A 14,636-nucleotide genomic window follows, 5' to 3' on the forward strand; every position below is an offset into this window, starting at 1 on the left:
TTAAATGAGGACGCATTGTTTTGCAGGAGGGAGGAAGAGGGCGAATGAAGGACATTGCACTGCGGTTGTTGTTTTTATGCGCTTCTGTGTTCTCGTGCAAATTTATATGCAGCGGACTTAATTAAACGAAAATGAATATTTAACGAAAATAAATCGCGCGAACAGTCAAAAGAACAGAACTGATGACGATCACTTCGCAAATCTGCGAAGCGAATAACACACACAAAAGTAGGGTGCCAACCAATATTTTTACCCTTTCTTCAAACAAGATTCGTCAAGAAGACGCGACTCGTCGAAAGAGAGAGAAAACAACTGAGAAAATCGAATCGAGCACGATGACTTTTTTTTCTTTTTAATTAACTTTCTTTTCGTTTACCTCTGCAAAGAAAGGTGGGTTCGCCGGCGTATTGCGTGGGGTACGCGGGGGCACGATCGCCCGGAAGTAAGTAGGGGCAACGTTGCTCCACGGTCTGGCAGAAGGATCGGCAGGGCCTTAATCTGGTGCCGGTCCAGCTGCCCCCCGGGGTTTCCGCGTCCATCGGTCCCCCGTGAGCAAAGTAAGGCACCAGGGAGCTGCACACCCATTTCCTATACGCCTCCTGCAAATCAGAATCGTCGTGTCCTAGTTAGTCCAAATTTCCTATAGCTTTGTATATTTAAATCCGTCATTAAATGGAATCTCGAGGAACAAAGACAAAGAGAAGTCGAAAGTTGAGCCAAATTTGTTCTTGTTATTTGATGAATATTTAATAATTATTTCTGTAATCTCAAATATGTAAATATATTATAATCATAGAATATAATATAGTGATTGATAAATGCTGTATCAGTTTTAATTTGCAACCGTTCTTTTATTTAAATTTGCCAGAAAGATTACAGGCGGAATAACTATTCCATTATAATTGTGGAACTAAATTTTAAGAAAATATTTCAGCGGACAATTTTGTGTTACATATTGGATATCTCTAATATTCCTGCTTTTACGTTTAAGCATTCCTCTGCTGCTATTCTGGACGCTGTGTTAATACAAGCAAAAGCTATGAGACTATATTACAAAGCATAGAATAAGGAAGAGCGGGAAATGGTTAAATTAACGAGTTAAAGCACGTTAAGCTATTATTCCTCTCTCAGCCTTCCAATTAGTATATTTTCCTATTAATACGAAATACTCTCCTAAAAGCATATCTTGTTGAAACGTGTGTGAATAAATAAATCATTATTAATATACCAATTCCGAGTGATGTTTATTTTCAGATAATTCTATTTGATCCTTCTCGTGAATTATTCTTCATAAGGTTAAAAGATATATAATAGGACCCTTTTCCTCTCTCTTCATAAAACTACATATACACCAGAAATACACAAACATATAAATATATACATATATTTTATATTTCGTAAAATTATAAAAATGTTTAATATTCTAAAATTGCGCGATTACGCAAAAAAATATCACTGTATTATTAGCCATTGGTGACTTGTATACAAATACATAAAAATCGCGAGCTCTATCGAAAATGTAATCACGGCAAGATTTGACGTTTCCATCACGCTACTTGAAATTGTAATAAAAATCAGTGCAAAGATGACTCCGTTGTGTCATTCCCGATCACACGGGTATAGGTCAGATCCGTTTTTAAAATAAAAGCTGACGGCGAAAGACGAAGAGAGAAAGAGAGAGACAAGATGTCAATGCTGATCCATCCGTTCGTCCGTCAAAATTAGCCATTTCTCGGGGGACAGACTGACGGTTTACGAGCGTCTCAGGCTTTTCAAAGACTACTTGTCAAATATCAAGAAATCTCCAGGGGTCAAGCCAGTGAGGTCGAAATAGGCAATAAGGTGGGTCTGTGTCTGACCTATATGAAGCCATCTTTAAAACACGGTCGCTCTAGCGCATCCTTTCGAGAGCGTGCTATAATTATATATCCAACATTCTGGGCGATCTTTTTTTATCCATCTCGCACCAGACACCGTCCCCGGATGTCTATCGGATGTCCTACGAGCCGCAGCAATCGTTAAATGTAGAGCATTTCAACCGTCTCTCTTGAGGATTCACGGCAGATATAGGAACAAGCATTCGGAAGTGAATTCACACACGATCGAGAATTAGATCTATGCAAAATAACTGTTTAATCTGTTCGAGTAAAGAACATGCAATTAATAAGCTTCAAAAATAGCGAAAGAAATAGCCTCGAAGGAAAAAATGTCTTTTTGCATAATACGCTCGCCTTGCAAAGTTATCCAACTCTAAACTCTCTTTATATTTTCAAACTCGGGGGATATATATATATATCCTGTATCTAATGGATCACTCTGCATACCGGGGTGAGAAAACTTGATCCACGATGAAATATATCGTCGACGCGAATTTAATCCTCCGTTTATCGGGATCTTTTGATTTTCAACGAGCCGTAAGCGATTAATCATCGGATGAACCCTTTACCGGGCAAAAACGGACCTAATAGGGTACCTCAATTGGCGCAATTAATTTTTCACTATTAGGGAGAAGCGCGAGTGAATGAGAAGATTTATGCGCAGAGATAGAGACATTGTTTCCGAAACACCCGGTAGACTCGGCCCTTTCTCGAGGGGAGTTTATTAAATTCGTAGCGTACCACGCTCGCGAGTACTCTTGGAAAAAAGGGAGTAGACGTCAAAAGCATCGCGCGAAAGAGGCTGTTGGTGTACGTCGCTGCCCTCCGCAGGGAAAACGTTCCGCATTGTGATCTCCACCGAGACATAAGCGCGGTTATATTGTAGTAAGAGTGAGCAAAGTTCCGGGTCACACACATACACAGATTCGGATTTATAAATAGGCTAGCCTTAGTGTACGAAGCTTAAAACCTCGTGTCCCCTTTCCCCCCGGCCCAAGGGAACGTCTCTCATGCACCATTTTGAAAGCTAGTTATATAAATATGTCCAGAGATATATCCAACGTTTTATAAATATTTTATTTCGCTGTTGGATTAGATACGGAATTTTAATTCTCCTCCGTCGTCGCAAATATCCTTTAAAACACATTTAAAAATGACGGCACTTCACCAAAGCTTGAAAAGGGAGGGAAGCGAGGAAAGGGGAGGAATCTTGCACATCATCTTAAAAGCTAGTGAATAAATAATTCAAATATCTAACTTTTTAAATATTTCACTCTTTACTTCATTTCCGGGTTATACGGAATTCATCTCGTTGGAAATATCACTTAAAACGCGTTTAAGAGCGAGAATATTCGAGGCGATTTTTGCGCTTTTGAGAGCAGCGAGAAATGCTTAAAAATTTTAACGTTAAAATCGTGCGCTAATCAAGAGTTATGTATCGCTCGTCCGTAAATGGATATTCTCGTGAGAATATTCGCGAAGGAAAAACACGGATCCAATTATGCAACGGTGTCGTTCGTGTGGCTATTGTTGGAGAGATTCGATGGAGAGAAAAATCAATTTAAAAAAAAAACTCGAAAGCGTCGCCCGAACAGTCGACGTAATAAAAGACATTCGAAGGCTATTCTTGAGAGATATTCAATGAGATCATATGGATATTGGACTTATCAAGTATTATATATGTATATGTATACATAAATGCCTGCTTCATTGAAACTACCCTGTTCGGGATGCAGTTCTTCGGCTGTGGACGAAACTGATAAATGTGAATTTTCGACTATATCTTCTTATGAAAAATATAAATAAATTAACAAACATCCCAGCTAAATTGGATTGAATTAATCGAGTTGAAATTCTAACGATATTATAATTTTGAAATGCTTTAGTAAATTCAAATCTTTGATATTTATTGTAAAAAATGCGTCTTTTAATCTGCGAAGAATTGTTGGTTAGCGTCAAAGGTTTTTTTGATCAGAATTGTGTATCAGAAAGGTCCGATCTAATTTTTTTGTCACAAAAGAGATATCGAGAACATATCTCCAGATTGGTTGAAACGGTCGGCCCCTTCGGAATAGTTAAACAAAAGAAATGTTTTTCGCGATATATAACGGAGATTCATTTCCGACCCTTCTGTCTTGTCGCTCCTAGAATATTTGCCGTCGGTAATGACACGATGTGGTGGCGAGGATGGTCAGGAGGGTGGTCAAGAGGGTGGTTAGTAGGACAACGTGATGAATAATCAGAACGGTAAATGCGGAAATATATAAACGATGTAATAGAGGAATACACGGAAGGCTACGAGGGCGAGAAGACGAGAAGAGAGGGAGGAATGACGATATGTCGTTGAAATTATAATAAAATTTCAATATCCTGAAATTTATTAACACCTATATTCTTAATATTTTTAATATCTACGCATGTCAAAAAATTGCATAAAAATAATATCATATATTTTAGTGATTTTATCATTTTGACCATATCTCTCTTTTAGGGAAAAATATATATTTCCATATAATCACACACAATGATCTTTCGCGTATCGCGAGCGCGTAAGATAGCTTTTTCCTCTATCCCCCTCCATTTCTCTTTTCTGCAAATACGGCAAACACAAGAGATATCTTGAAATCTTCCACGTGGTTGGTCCTCGCGCGGATTGAGGCTGCGATTGCCGCATCGAACATACGTCTCCTCCATTCTGTTCTTCGCTTTAATGCGGCCGATAGTTTGTCATTGGTTTTACCTTCGACGCTGCAGCCTCTCGAGCAAAGAGGGGAAAGAGGAGAGAGAGAGAATATGGCAAGGTGGCCCCCGCTAAGCAGGAAGATAGGTACCTACACCTGAAGTGCTCTCCAAGTCGGCTGACCCAATTCTCTCTTCAACCCTCCGACGACTATCCCACGTTGGCACAAACCAGGCAGATGCGATCCCTTTCTCCCTCCTCTCTTCAACCCCCCACCCCCACCTCTTGCACCCTTTAATCCTGGTCTCTCTTTCTTTGTTCGTTCCAACGCTCGTTTCGCATTGCTTGATTCTCTTTTTGTCTCGCTCGCTCTTTCTCTCTCCAATATTCTCTTCTCGAGTATTGTTCGATAATAATTATAAAAATATTGGGCTATTATCGTTTAATTTTCTATATAAATCTATTATCGTTTGAATTTATTTTCTTTATCTAATATTGAATTTATTTCTTTCATCTAATTTTTCTCTCTAACTTCTGGATTTAGAGATTGAATCGAAACCTGTTCTAAGCTTTGAGACAACTGGCATTTGACAGGAGAAACGGGACGTTTATCGTATACTTTACACAGTGCGTTCGATTTGTTTGAGGATGGCACAGCGAAACTTTGTTTCGCGCATGCAAACAGCTTCTTCAAGCATATTAGAGACAAAAAGCAAGCGGTTGAAGCGGATCCGAAGGGAGGGAAAAGCAACAGGCGAACGAAATAATGATACATTGCATAACATGACAAATGTCAAACGTATCGTAAAAGCTGCATTAAAATGTATTCGTAAACTATTACATCGTGTTACATTATAAAACTAAATAACTTTCGAATTAAACAGCAAGAATATTTATAAGTTTTATCTTTTAATTTAACACATCAAAGATCTTTAATTTCATCAATTTGAAATTGTAACGTGTGACATTTCTTTTATGTCAAATAAATCTTTAAAATATTTTTAATTTCTGTATTATTTCTAAAAATTTGAAAAATGAATTGCCAAAGTATACATTACAACTAAACAACTTTCAAATTAAAGCCAGAATATTTACAAGTTTTATCTTTCAATTAATTTAACACGCTCATTAAAGATTTTTAATTTCGATTTGAAATTGCAAGCACACATTTCTGCATGTCAAATAAAAATTTCTGTATTATTTCTGAAAAATTTGAAAGATGAATTGCGAAAGTATTGGACGCTGAATCTCGAGATTTCGAGTGTCGGAGAGCAAAAGAGGATGAGCTTTCGCACAAAAATAAGAATTCCCACGTCCTGCAAAAGGCCCCCGACACAATGGGTAACGAAATGACAACGCAATCGACGCGGGAAAATCCCAGCGCCCCAGTAAAAGAAAGGTCGAGTGTTCTCTCTCCTACCCTCCCTCCGCCTTCGGCCACCCTCGCAGTCAGGACCAATCGTTATCGCGTAATCTGACGGCGGACGGCGTGTGGTCTTGTCTAATCGATAACGACCCGCTGCTCTCAGGCGAGATTAAAAATTAAAACAGCTGTTTAAACCGCCTGAATCGCGTGCGTTCAAAAGGGTGAAACAAAGGAGAGCGAGAGGGAATGAAAAGTGACTAAGGAAAAATTGTACGCGCAACGCGAGTCCCAATTATATATAATACCAAGAATATAACTTCGACGCTGCATTATTTCGCGAAATAATGCGTTTTTCGTTCGTGTTTTATCGTGTCGCTTTTTTTTATGCACACACAAATAAAGTCCGTTCTGAAGTTTTAATTCGGCGACGATGAAGGATGCGCCTCGCTGTATAAAATTGTCCCGCAATGCAGAACAAACCTTAAAAGGAAGCATGTCGCGCGAAGGAAAGGTGCAAGGCGAAAAAACGGCGAGAAGGTTCCTTATTAGTCCAGGCGCTTCCTCAACATCTTCTCTCGAGAGATCTCGAGAGAGCGGGCACGTTTCCCTCGCTCTGTCTTCCATTTCTCTTTCTCTCTCTCTCTCTCTCTCTCTCTCTCTCTCTCTCTCTCTCTCTCTCTCTCTCTCTCTCTCTCTCTCTCTCTCTCTCTCTCTCTCTCTCTCTCTCTCTCTCTCTCTCTCTCCTCGCTCTTACTCTTTTTACGTCGCTTCCTGAAGTTTCGAGGGAGAAGCGAGTCATAAGTCATACTCGAGACTAACTCGAGAAAAATCTCGCGGTTAAAAATACATTTTATTCTAGAATTATTATACGAGTTCTCGCCGGGAAACACGATGTACTACGTTCGGAGAAGGAAATTTTCCAATTGATTTTCGCAGCTTCCTTTTAGCTACGAGAACTGATGTAGATCGGATCGCTATTTTTGAAAACAGGTTATCATCCACTCTTTAAGAATAATCATCGCCGCCGATAGACACATCTTCCGGTACGCACGGAGAGCTTGTAAAGGGGTTGAATCCCTCGGGGAGAGATCGAGACAGGCGTGAAAAGGGAAAGGTCAGAGCGCAAGCATCGGGGAGAGGAGAAACCCTCAACTATGCGGAAGAGAGGAACCCATCCACGGGAGGCGAGGCAGAGTGATACGTACAACAACGTGACGTAATGTAAATAAAAGGAGCGGTGGTCGTCTGTCGAAGCTGTGACAGCAGAGGGACACATCGGCGTCGTCGTCGTCGTCGTCGTCGTCGTCGTCGTCGTCGACGTATCGGATCGGATCGGGATACCAAGAGGGGTTGTAATGCGGTACGAGAGGGTGACCGGATGGGAAAAGGGGGTGGTCACGTGGCAAAAGCAATGCCCTCAGTCAGGGTGACCCAGTTACCTGGCCTATATTTGTCCCCCTTGCTCCCCCTCCTTCTTTCTTTCCCGCCAACCCAAAATCCACGCGCTTGCTCGCCACCATCCTTCACCCTCTCCCCCTCTTCCCTTCCGTAGTTCATCGTCGTCATCGTCATCGTCGTCGTCGTCGTCGTCGTGTTCCTCGGAGGTCAGTTCTCTCTCCTTCCATTCTCTCTCTTTCTCTGTCTTCCTCTTTTCCTCTCTTTGTATTTCGCTGCAATCCTCCCTTGAAGTCTCCCAGTCTGGAGAAGACTATTATTATATGCGCTCGCGTGCCTTCGTCCGCAACCCTTGTTTTCCTTCGCTCCTCTTTTTTCTCCCCCTCTTCTCCTTCCACCCCGCTTTCCCATCTCTCTCGACTCGAGGAGGCAGCTTTGTCGCTCGCGGAAAGTTGGACTCATTACGTAGTAATTTACGAACGAGATAATGGAGCTTGGCAACCACCGACTCGGGGAGGGAAATCCGCTTGTATCGGATCGCCATCGCGCGGAATCTCTGGACGCGAGCTAGGGGCGGTCGATCACCGGAGCGGAAGCGGAAAGCTCGCTTGTTTTATTCCGCGCACGAATCTGTTGTCAAATTATTTTAATTTTTAGTTTACGAAAGTAAACCGTCTCTCCGTGTGAATTATGAGATGCTTGGTTTTTAGTTATAAAGAATGATAAGATCCCTCTTTTAAGGCTCCTTCCGTTAGGGAATTAACGTGATTGAATTTAACGTGAGATAAAATGTTTATAATTAACTGCTAGGCTAGGTTCACATTAGGGGCAAAAGTATACGTTTAAGTTGCAACTTTTATATCTTAATGAGAGTTTTATTAAGCATCTATATGTATAATTCTTAAAGAGAGATTTTTTATATTTGGTTTTTAATGTCTGTGTAAACGACTGATAATATCACGAACAGTAAATCCAGATTCATTTCAAGACAGAGGACAACAAATAACGCTCTCGTAGACCAAACTGACTAATAAACAATTGCGTCAACCGACTTCACGTGCGCTTGGTAAAAAAAGCGCGCATTCCACAATAACGACTTTAACAAAGTGCGCGAGAATGAGAAAGAGATAAAGAAGAGAGGAAACTCGAGAGAAAGAGAGAAGGGAGAATCGCACAATTAATCCGGGAACTCGATCCGCGCGACCGGGAAAGGAAAAAAAGACTATCCAAATACTGGCGGTATAATTGGATTAAATTCCACACCGCTTCCAGTCACTCATTTGCCGGCCACCGGCGTCGTTGTTTCCTGTTCGGGGTCCTTCCCTCTTTTTTTCCTTCTCTCTTTGCTTTTAATTCGCGTCGAAGGGAGGCCTCTCTCCGGGGATGTGAAATTTATGCGCGGCGCTCCCAGGAACGCTCGCGCAGCACGACGTATATAATTACTAACAAGCATATTGGCGCGGCTCGACCGGGCGTATCACGCTAATTGCGTGTGTGTACACGGCACGCTAATATCTACCCGATATACCTATACCTTATCGTGAGTCGAGAGTCGATATCTATAGTCGCGCGCGCGCGCGATACCGATTTGACAGCCCGTAAATTACGCTTGGCGGATCGATGCGATCGACGACTATATACTCTATCGAAAATATAACGAACATAGCTAATCGACGAATTAAACATTTCGCTGTTCATCCGATTACTTATCTCGTGCGCATGGATGAACAGACAAGGATGCGTCTGGCTGAATTTGTGCGACTGTAAATTTTTCGAAAATTGTTTCCAATTCGCGAGGAGTCAAAAGTTTGGATTATATTTAAAATTTTATATTTTATATGTTTCAAAGAATGTATTTTATATTTTTCAAAAGCTGTATTGTATATAATCTTATTAAAAAAATATAATTTGTATAAATAATATTTGTATATTTTAAAAAATATATTTTTCCCCAAGATTTCAAGATCTCGCAAGAAGCGATCGATCTAAATATACAAGTATCCCTCTGTTTTTTGTTTCGACTTCGGAATCCAAATCTACGGACTCTACCTAGAATTGATAAAAACTAGATAGAAGCTGTGCTAAAACTCGAATTCGTCAAGGAATTTATTATTAAAATTAAGGTCAAGAGTTTTTGCACCGTAGAATCGGATTGTATGTCCGAGTGCTTTCTCCCTCTCTTTCATCAACATCCGATTTTCCGACGATGTATAATAAATCCACAGCATCAAGCGAATTTGCAAGCATTAAAATTCTAATATTGCTGCGCTCGTCAATTAGTCGCGCATCAGATGATGAGCTCGAATTTTCGGCCGGCCAATATTTTCCGCGACGCGACCGCAAAGGGATATATTAATGAAAAAACATTTCATTTTCACAGGGATCCGATATTACTTCCGGTATTCGGTGCGTCGCTTGGAATGCGGATGCAATGTGATCACCCATGCAATAATTCGCTCGTAGTCCGAAAAAACTGGAGAAAAAGAAGGGGAAAAAAGGACCGAAAAATACGAAAAGCGAAAGGTTTAGGGATTCAATAGCGAGCGATTTTCAATCCGACCATCACTGAAAATCGAAGTTACTGCCCGGAAATTTTACGTTATGGATCTGGCCAGGCAAAATTGAAACCAGTAAATGATTTTAAAAAATTCAAATTGACCTGGATGATTTCGTTCCGCAAAATATTAATTCCACAAGTATTATAAGCATTGTCAAACTTTAAACTAAATGAAAGTGAGCAAATCGAGTCGAAATAATTCTGTCCAAAATTATTTTTTCATTATCTTATTAATTAAAATAATAAATCGAAAAAGCTCTAATATATAAATACTTTAGGTATATGAAGAGGACTAATAAGAGCTAGGGATAGATATTAGGTCCAACAAAATTATTTTTAAACTCCTCTATATTCCTTATTTTAAGTAAATAGAGGAATTTAAAAACCATTTTGTTGCACCTAAAATCAGAGTGCCTGGCTCTTATTAGCCCTTTTTTCATATCTAAATTTTTATTAATTAAAGTTGAAATATAATTGCAGTAAGACGTAAGAGTTAAAATAATCTCGATTAGCTTCGTCGCCTAATTCTAAGGAATTGTCTTCAGATATAAAGAAAGAGAAGGAACATAATTGAACATAATGAGTTTCTCCTTTCTTTTTATCTCTTTAAACACGATCTGTGCGAGCGAAAAATCGTGAGATCACGATCTTAAATTCTTCTCTTTAAAGAAGAGATTCTCTCGAGCTTTGTGGAAAGGCGCGAATCGCATGTTGACATGTGCGGTTCACTTGCAGCTCGATGAAGCCACGACTGGTTGTTGGCAAGACAATTGCCTGGAAGACGGCCGCTGGCAAGTGTCACTTTTGTATACACAAAGCGGAGTGGGCACGCGAGACAAAGAGGAGCCTTTTTACGTTTCGTCGCCTTTTATAGCACCTTGTGCATCAAGAATTCGTTTCCGCCAAACGAACAAATTCGCGCCTCGATTATTCGGAGACATATTCTCGTCCCCTCAATTGACTTCCGAATTGTTAATTCGTGCGTGTGATTTTTTTTTATAAAAATAAGCATGCAGATTGAAAAGATTATGAGTGAAATTACGCGGGAAAGATTTAAGAAATTAAGATTTCATCTTTATGATGTATATATTATAAATATTCCTTATATACATATAGCGTAAGTTGTTGCATTAATATTTACTCATTCAATTATGTAAATATGAAATTTCGAAAATTCGAGCTACCACTTATTATGCAATGAAAGTTCTCTATCTTCTTTGAATAATATAATATAAAATATACGTATTATTATATTCCACTGATAAATCAGTCTAAACTAAACTATTATATTTTCACAAAGACGTTTTCTCATACTCTAATTTAACTCAACAACTTGCGCTAATTTAAAGAGGATAACTTTCTAGCAATGACTTTTAATAACGCTTAATCATCATTAAACTAATTATAAACAACTAATTATAAATATCTGTGTGCCTGCACACAGGTTGTCAATTAGAAGGATTATCGATTTCTTTGGCGTAAATTTTTATAGAACAATTCTCCTCGAGACAACGCTAATGAGATCTCATGACGAGTCAAGTCCGTGTAATAATAACCGTAAAAACTTTTTTTTTACTTTCTGATCAGGCCGAAGCAGTTTTCTTTCCCCTCTCGCGACATTAAAAAAAAAACGAAAATGAATCCGCGATGAAAAATCATGCACCGGAAATGAAACGCGCAAGGGTCGATGGAACAATACGCGAACTTTCAGTTTATCAAGAGAGTAGGACAAAGTAATATTTGATGTAGAAATGGACGACACCACGTGAATAGAAACTAAATAAATGTTAGTCATTGCCTTTCATGAAATTAAATTGATATTAAGAAAAAAAACGTAAGATGAGAAATATTCTGTAACCGGTGAATAAAATTAATCTTAAAAGATTTATAGTCAATTAAGATTCGACGTAAAATATGTAATTAAAATATATAATATAAAATATATAATATAAAATATATAATATAAAATATATAATATAAAAAATATATTCTATAAAATATTAATATATAATATAAATAATATATAATATAAAATATATTATTTTTACACATAGAAAAATCTAGTTCATAAATTATTAACTAATACCGTATCAAGATATTTTAATGAAGATCGAAACGACGAAAGAGATACAAATTTTATCGTTAGTCGTTGTAGAATGCTAATTTTTGTTTTTATTTTCAATTAATCTATTATACATAAGCGAACTTTCTGTGTACGACGCGTCCTTTCTCGGCCTACGGTGTCGAAATCCCCGGCGTCGTTTCCGGCAAAGCCGTATAATTACATTATCTGTATTTTCGACCGTATAATAGGCTTCAAGCGGGGAATTCCGGTTTTCGCGTCTCGACAAGGTATTACATCGATTATTGGATATTGCGAGCCAATACTCTCCCTCCGTGGCCGAATATCGAGCTCATTTTGTTTGCGCCATACCGAACTTTGGGGACTTAAACTTTTACAGCTCGCCGCCTCTTACTACACCTGTGACTGCATCTAATAACACTCGCAAACGATCCTGCTAAAACCAGCCTGGATTTTTCTAATTCTACTTGATATACAATATTTTCGCGCCCGTACAAGATACGCGGGAATACAACTGATCTCAAATTATTAATATTAAGCTCATTTGAGCTATACATCCTTTTATTAAAAAAAAAAAAAAAAAAAAAAAAAGAGAAAAGAAGATTACATTTAGCGATTACATCCATGTGTGCGAAGAATAATTTTTATTTCGCCGAGAAGAAGAAAATGCGGACGAAAACTAGGAGATATATCTACGGGGATGGAGCGGAATATAAAGAAGCTGTTCCGCCAAAAGAGATGATAAACGGTCGTGCTGCAAACATCGCGGAGTGAATAATTCCGGCCAGGGCGGCAGGGTTCAAAGCGCGCGACGTCGACGGGACGAGGGACGAATTGAAAATGCAAATATGTCCGCGGCAGGCAAAGGGAAAGAGGATGTCATTATCAGTGGCTAACGTCGATGTAACCGCCGTCGACACCTTCTCCCCGAATATCTACCCTTCAGAAGGATCGAGATATGTCGATATATATGGATGGATAAATGATGGCGTGCGATGAATGATGAGCACGAGCTTTTCGTTTCAGGAAACGCTTGTCGAAGCTGTCGAATTTAAGACGAACTTGTGTGCGATTTAAATATGTCGCGCGTCGTTGTGTCAAATTTAAATGTTAAAGAAGCTTCTCCAGTGCGTTTTTTTTCGTAATATAAAATATCGTGTTGTAAAAATGTACCTGGTGTAAGCAATAAGCAACAAATTGATATTACCGTATTCCTCGCTAAAAAAATAAACATCTTTTCGAGATATTTCATTTTTTAATATGACATACTGTTGCTGTTTTTTTTATTCCTCGTGTACAAATTTTAATAGTTTTGTTATAATTAAATCTAATATTTTTATAATAAAACAATTGAAGAAATTTTACTTAAATTGACAGAGGACAGGGGACAGTCTGTGTAGTGTGCCATAAGATACAATTATCTTGATTTTTCAATCAAATATTAATCATCAACTTTAAGAAATCTTTTTAAAAAATGCTTTCTTAATAATTTCTTATAGAAAGATATCCACATATATGGAGCGTAAGAAATCGTTTCCGATGTAAGAGAGAGGGGAAATGTCTCCAAAGCAGAATCGCCGACGTATTCGCCGGCTACTGCAGAGGAGATTCCTCGCGTTTTCCTACGGAATCGCGCGCACGTGAGGAACGCAACAGTTTGCGTGAAACCTTCGGGGAAATGCGCGGGCGGATTGGGTTTCGCTCTAGCTAGATCGCGAAGCCACCCTTGTCCGCCTTCCTCACCCCTGCTTGTAAGATCGAAACCGTCTCGACATACACGACGTTTCCCGAGCGATTAATTAGCGTGAAAACGCGTTCATCCCTTCTTTTTCTCTCTCTTTCTACCTTTCTCTCTTTCGTTCGAGGCTGATGCAACTGTGCAAGCGGTGCACTGCTATTAAATGCAACGCCTGGTCATACCAAATGAATTGATACACCGCGACTGTAAAAGCTGCGACCACCCGTGTATCGAGCTCGTAATGAACGCGAACCACGAACGAATTTCCAGCGGATCGAAGCTTCGCATCGAATGCAGCGAATAATGCATCGGGGCGAAGCGTATACGAGTTCGAAACGCACTGCTGCGGTAAAAGTTACGATGGGTAGAAATTGAAGTTGATGGGTTGAATTTATACGACCTAGAAGTCAATAAGTTGGTAAAAGTGCGTCAACCAACGAGCTAACATTACGGTAAATTCAAACGTTAAAATTCTGAGCCAGAAATCAGCTGTTCGATGCATGCTTTTGTCTTCTCTCTCCCTCCCTTTTTCTTGAACATGCAATCTCAGCGTCTGCATTGTGATTGAAGATGTGTCAATATTGATGCAATGGCGCCATATACATTATACACAGCGATAAATTATATCTATAACTTGCTCTCTTTTCGCTAGCTTCTCGCTAGTAGATCACATGCCTTTTTTAAAGTGCAAACACACAGGTACGTGAAATTGTATATCTGATAACACGTAATTGTGCGTTGTAGGAAACGCATCGGTAATAAACCGCACTGAATGCAGATGTTCGGGACACGACAAAAAAAAGAGAGAGTTATCGAATTTACCTCATCGACACCGCGAGCGCGGTAAAGCGAAGCGCGAGTAATTAATTTAAATCGAATGATATATTTGCACATGTGTATATATGTATCTACATGGCGCGGGAGTATATTTACAATTACA

The 14,636-nt window shown here is 39.3% G+C and overlaps 1 protein-coding gene across 1 annotated transcript in view; it reads right to left on the reverse strand.

Moving 5' to 3' along the window:
• Positions 1-14,636, reverse strand: part of Mid1 (calcium-permeable channel component Mid1) — an 82,794-nt gene that overhangs the window by 23,662 nt on the left and 44,496 nt on the right. The window contains exon 2 of the mRNA XM_083042079.1: positions 377-599. Coding sequence (XP_082898205.1) covers positions 377-599 — 223 coding nt within the window. The remainder of the gene's footprint in view (positions 1-376; positions 600-14,636) is intronic.

This window comes from Prenolepis imparis, unplaced genomic scaffold (assembly GCF_030444845.1).
Source record: "Prenolepis imparis isolate NDT839.2.m4 unplaced genomic scaffold, iyPreImpa1.0 SCAF_7, whole genome shotgun sequence".
NCBI classification, from domain to species: Eukaryota; Metazoa; Arthropoda; class Insecta; order Hymenoptera; family Formicidae; genus Prenolepis; species Prenolepis imparis.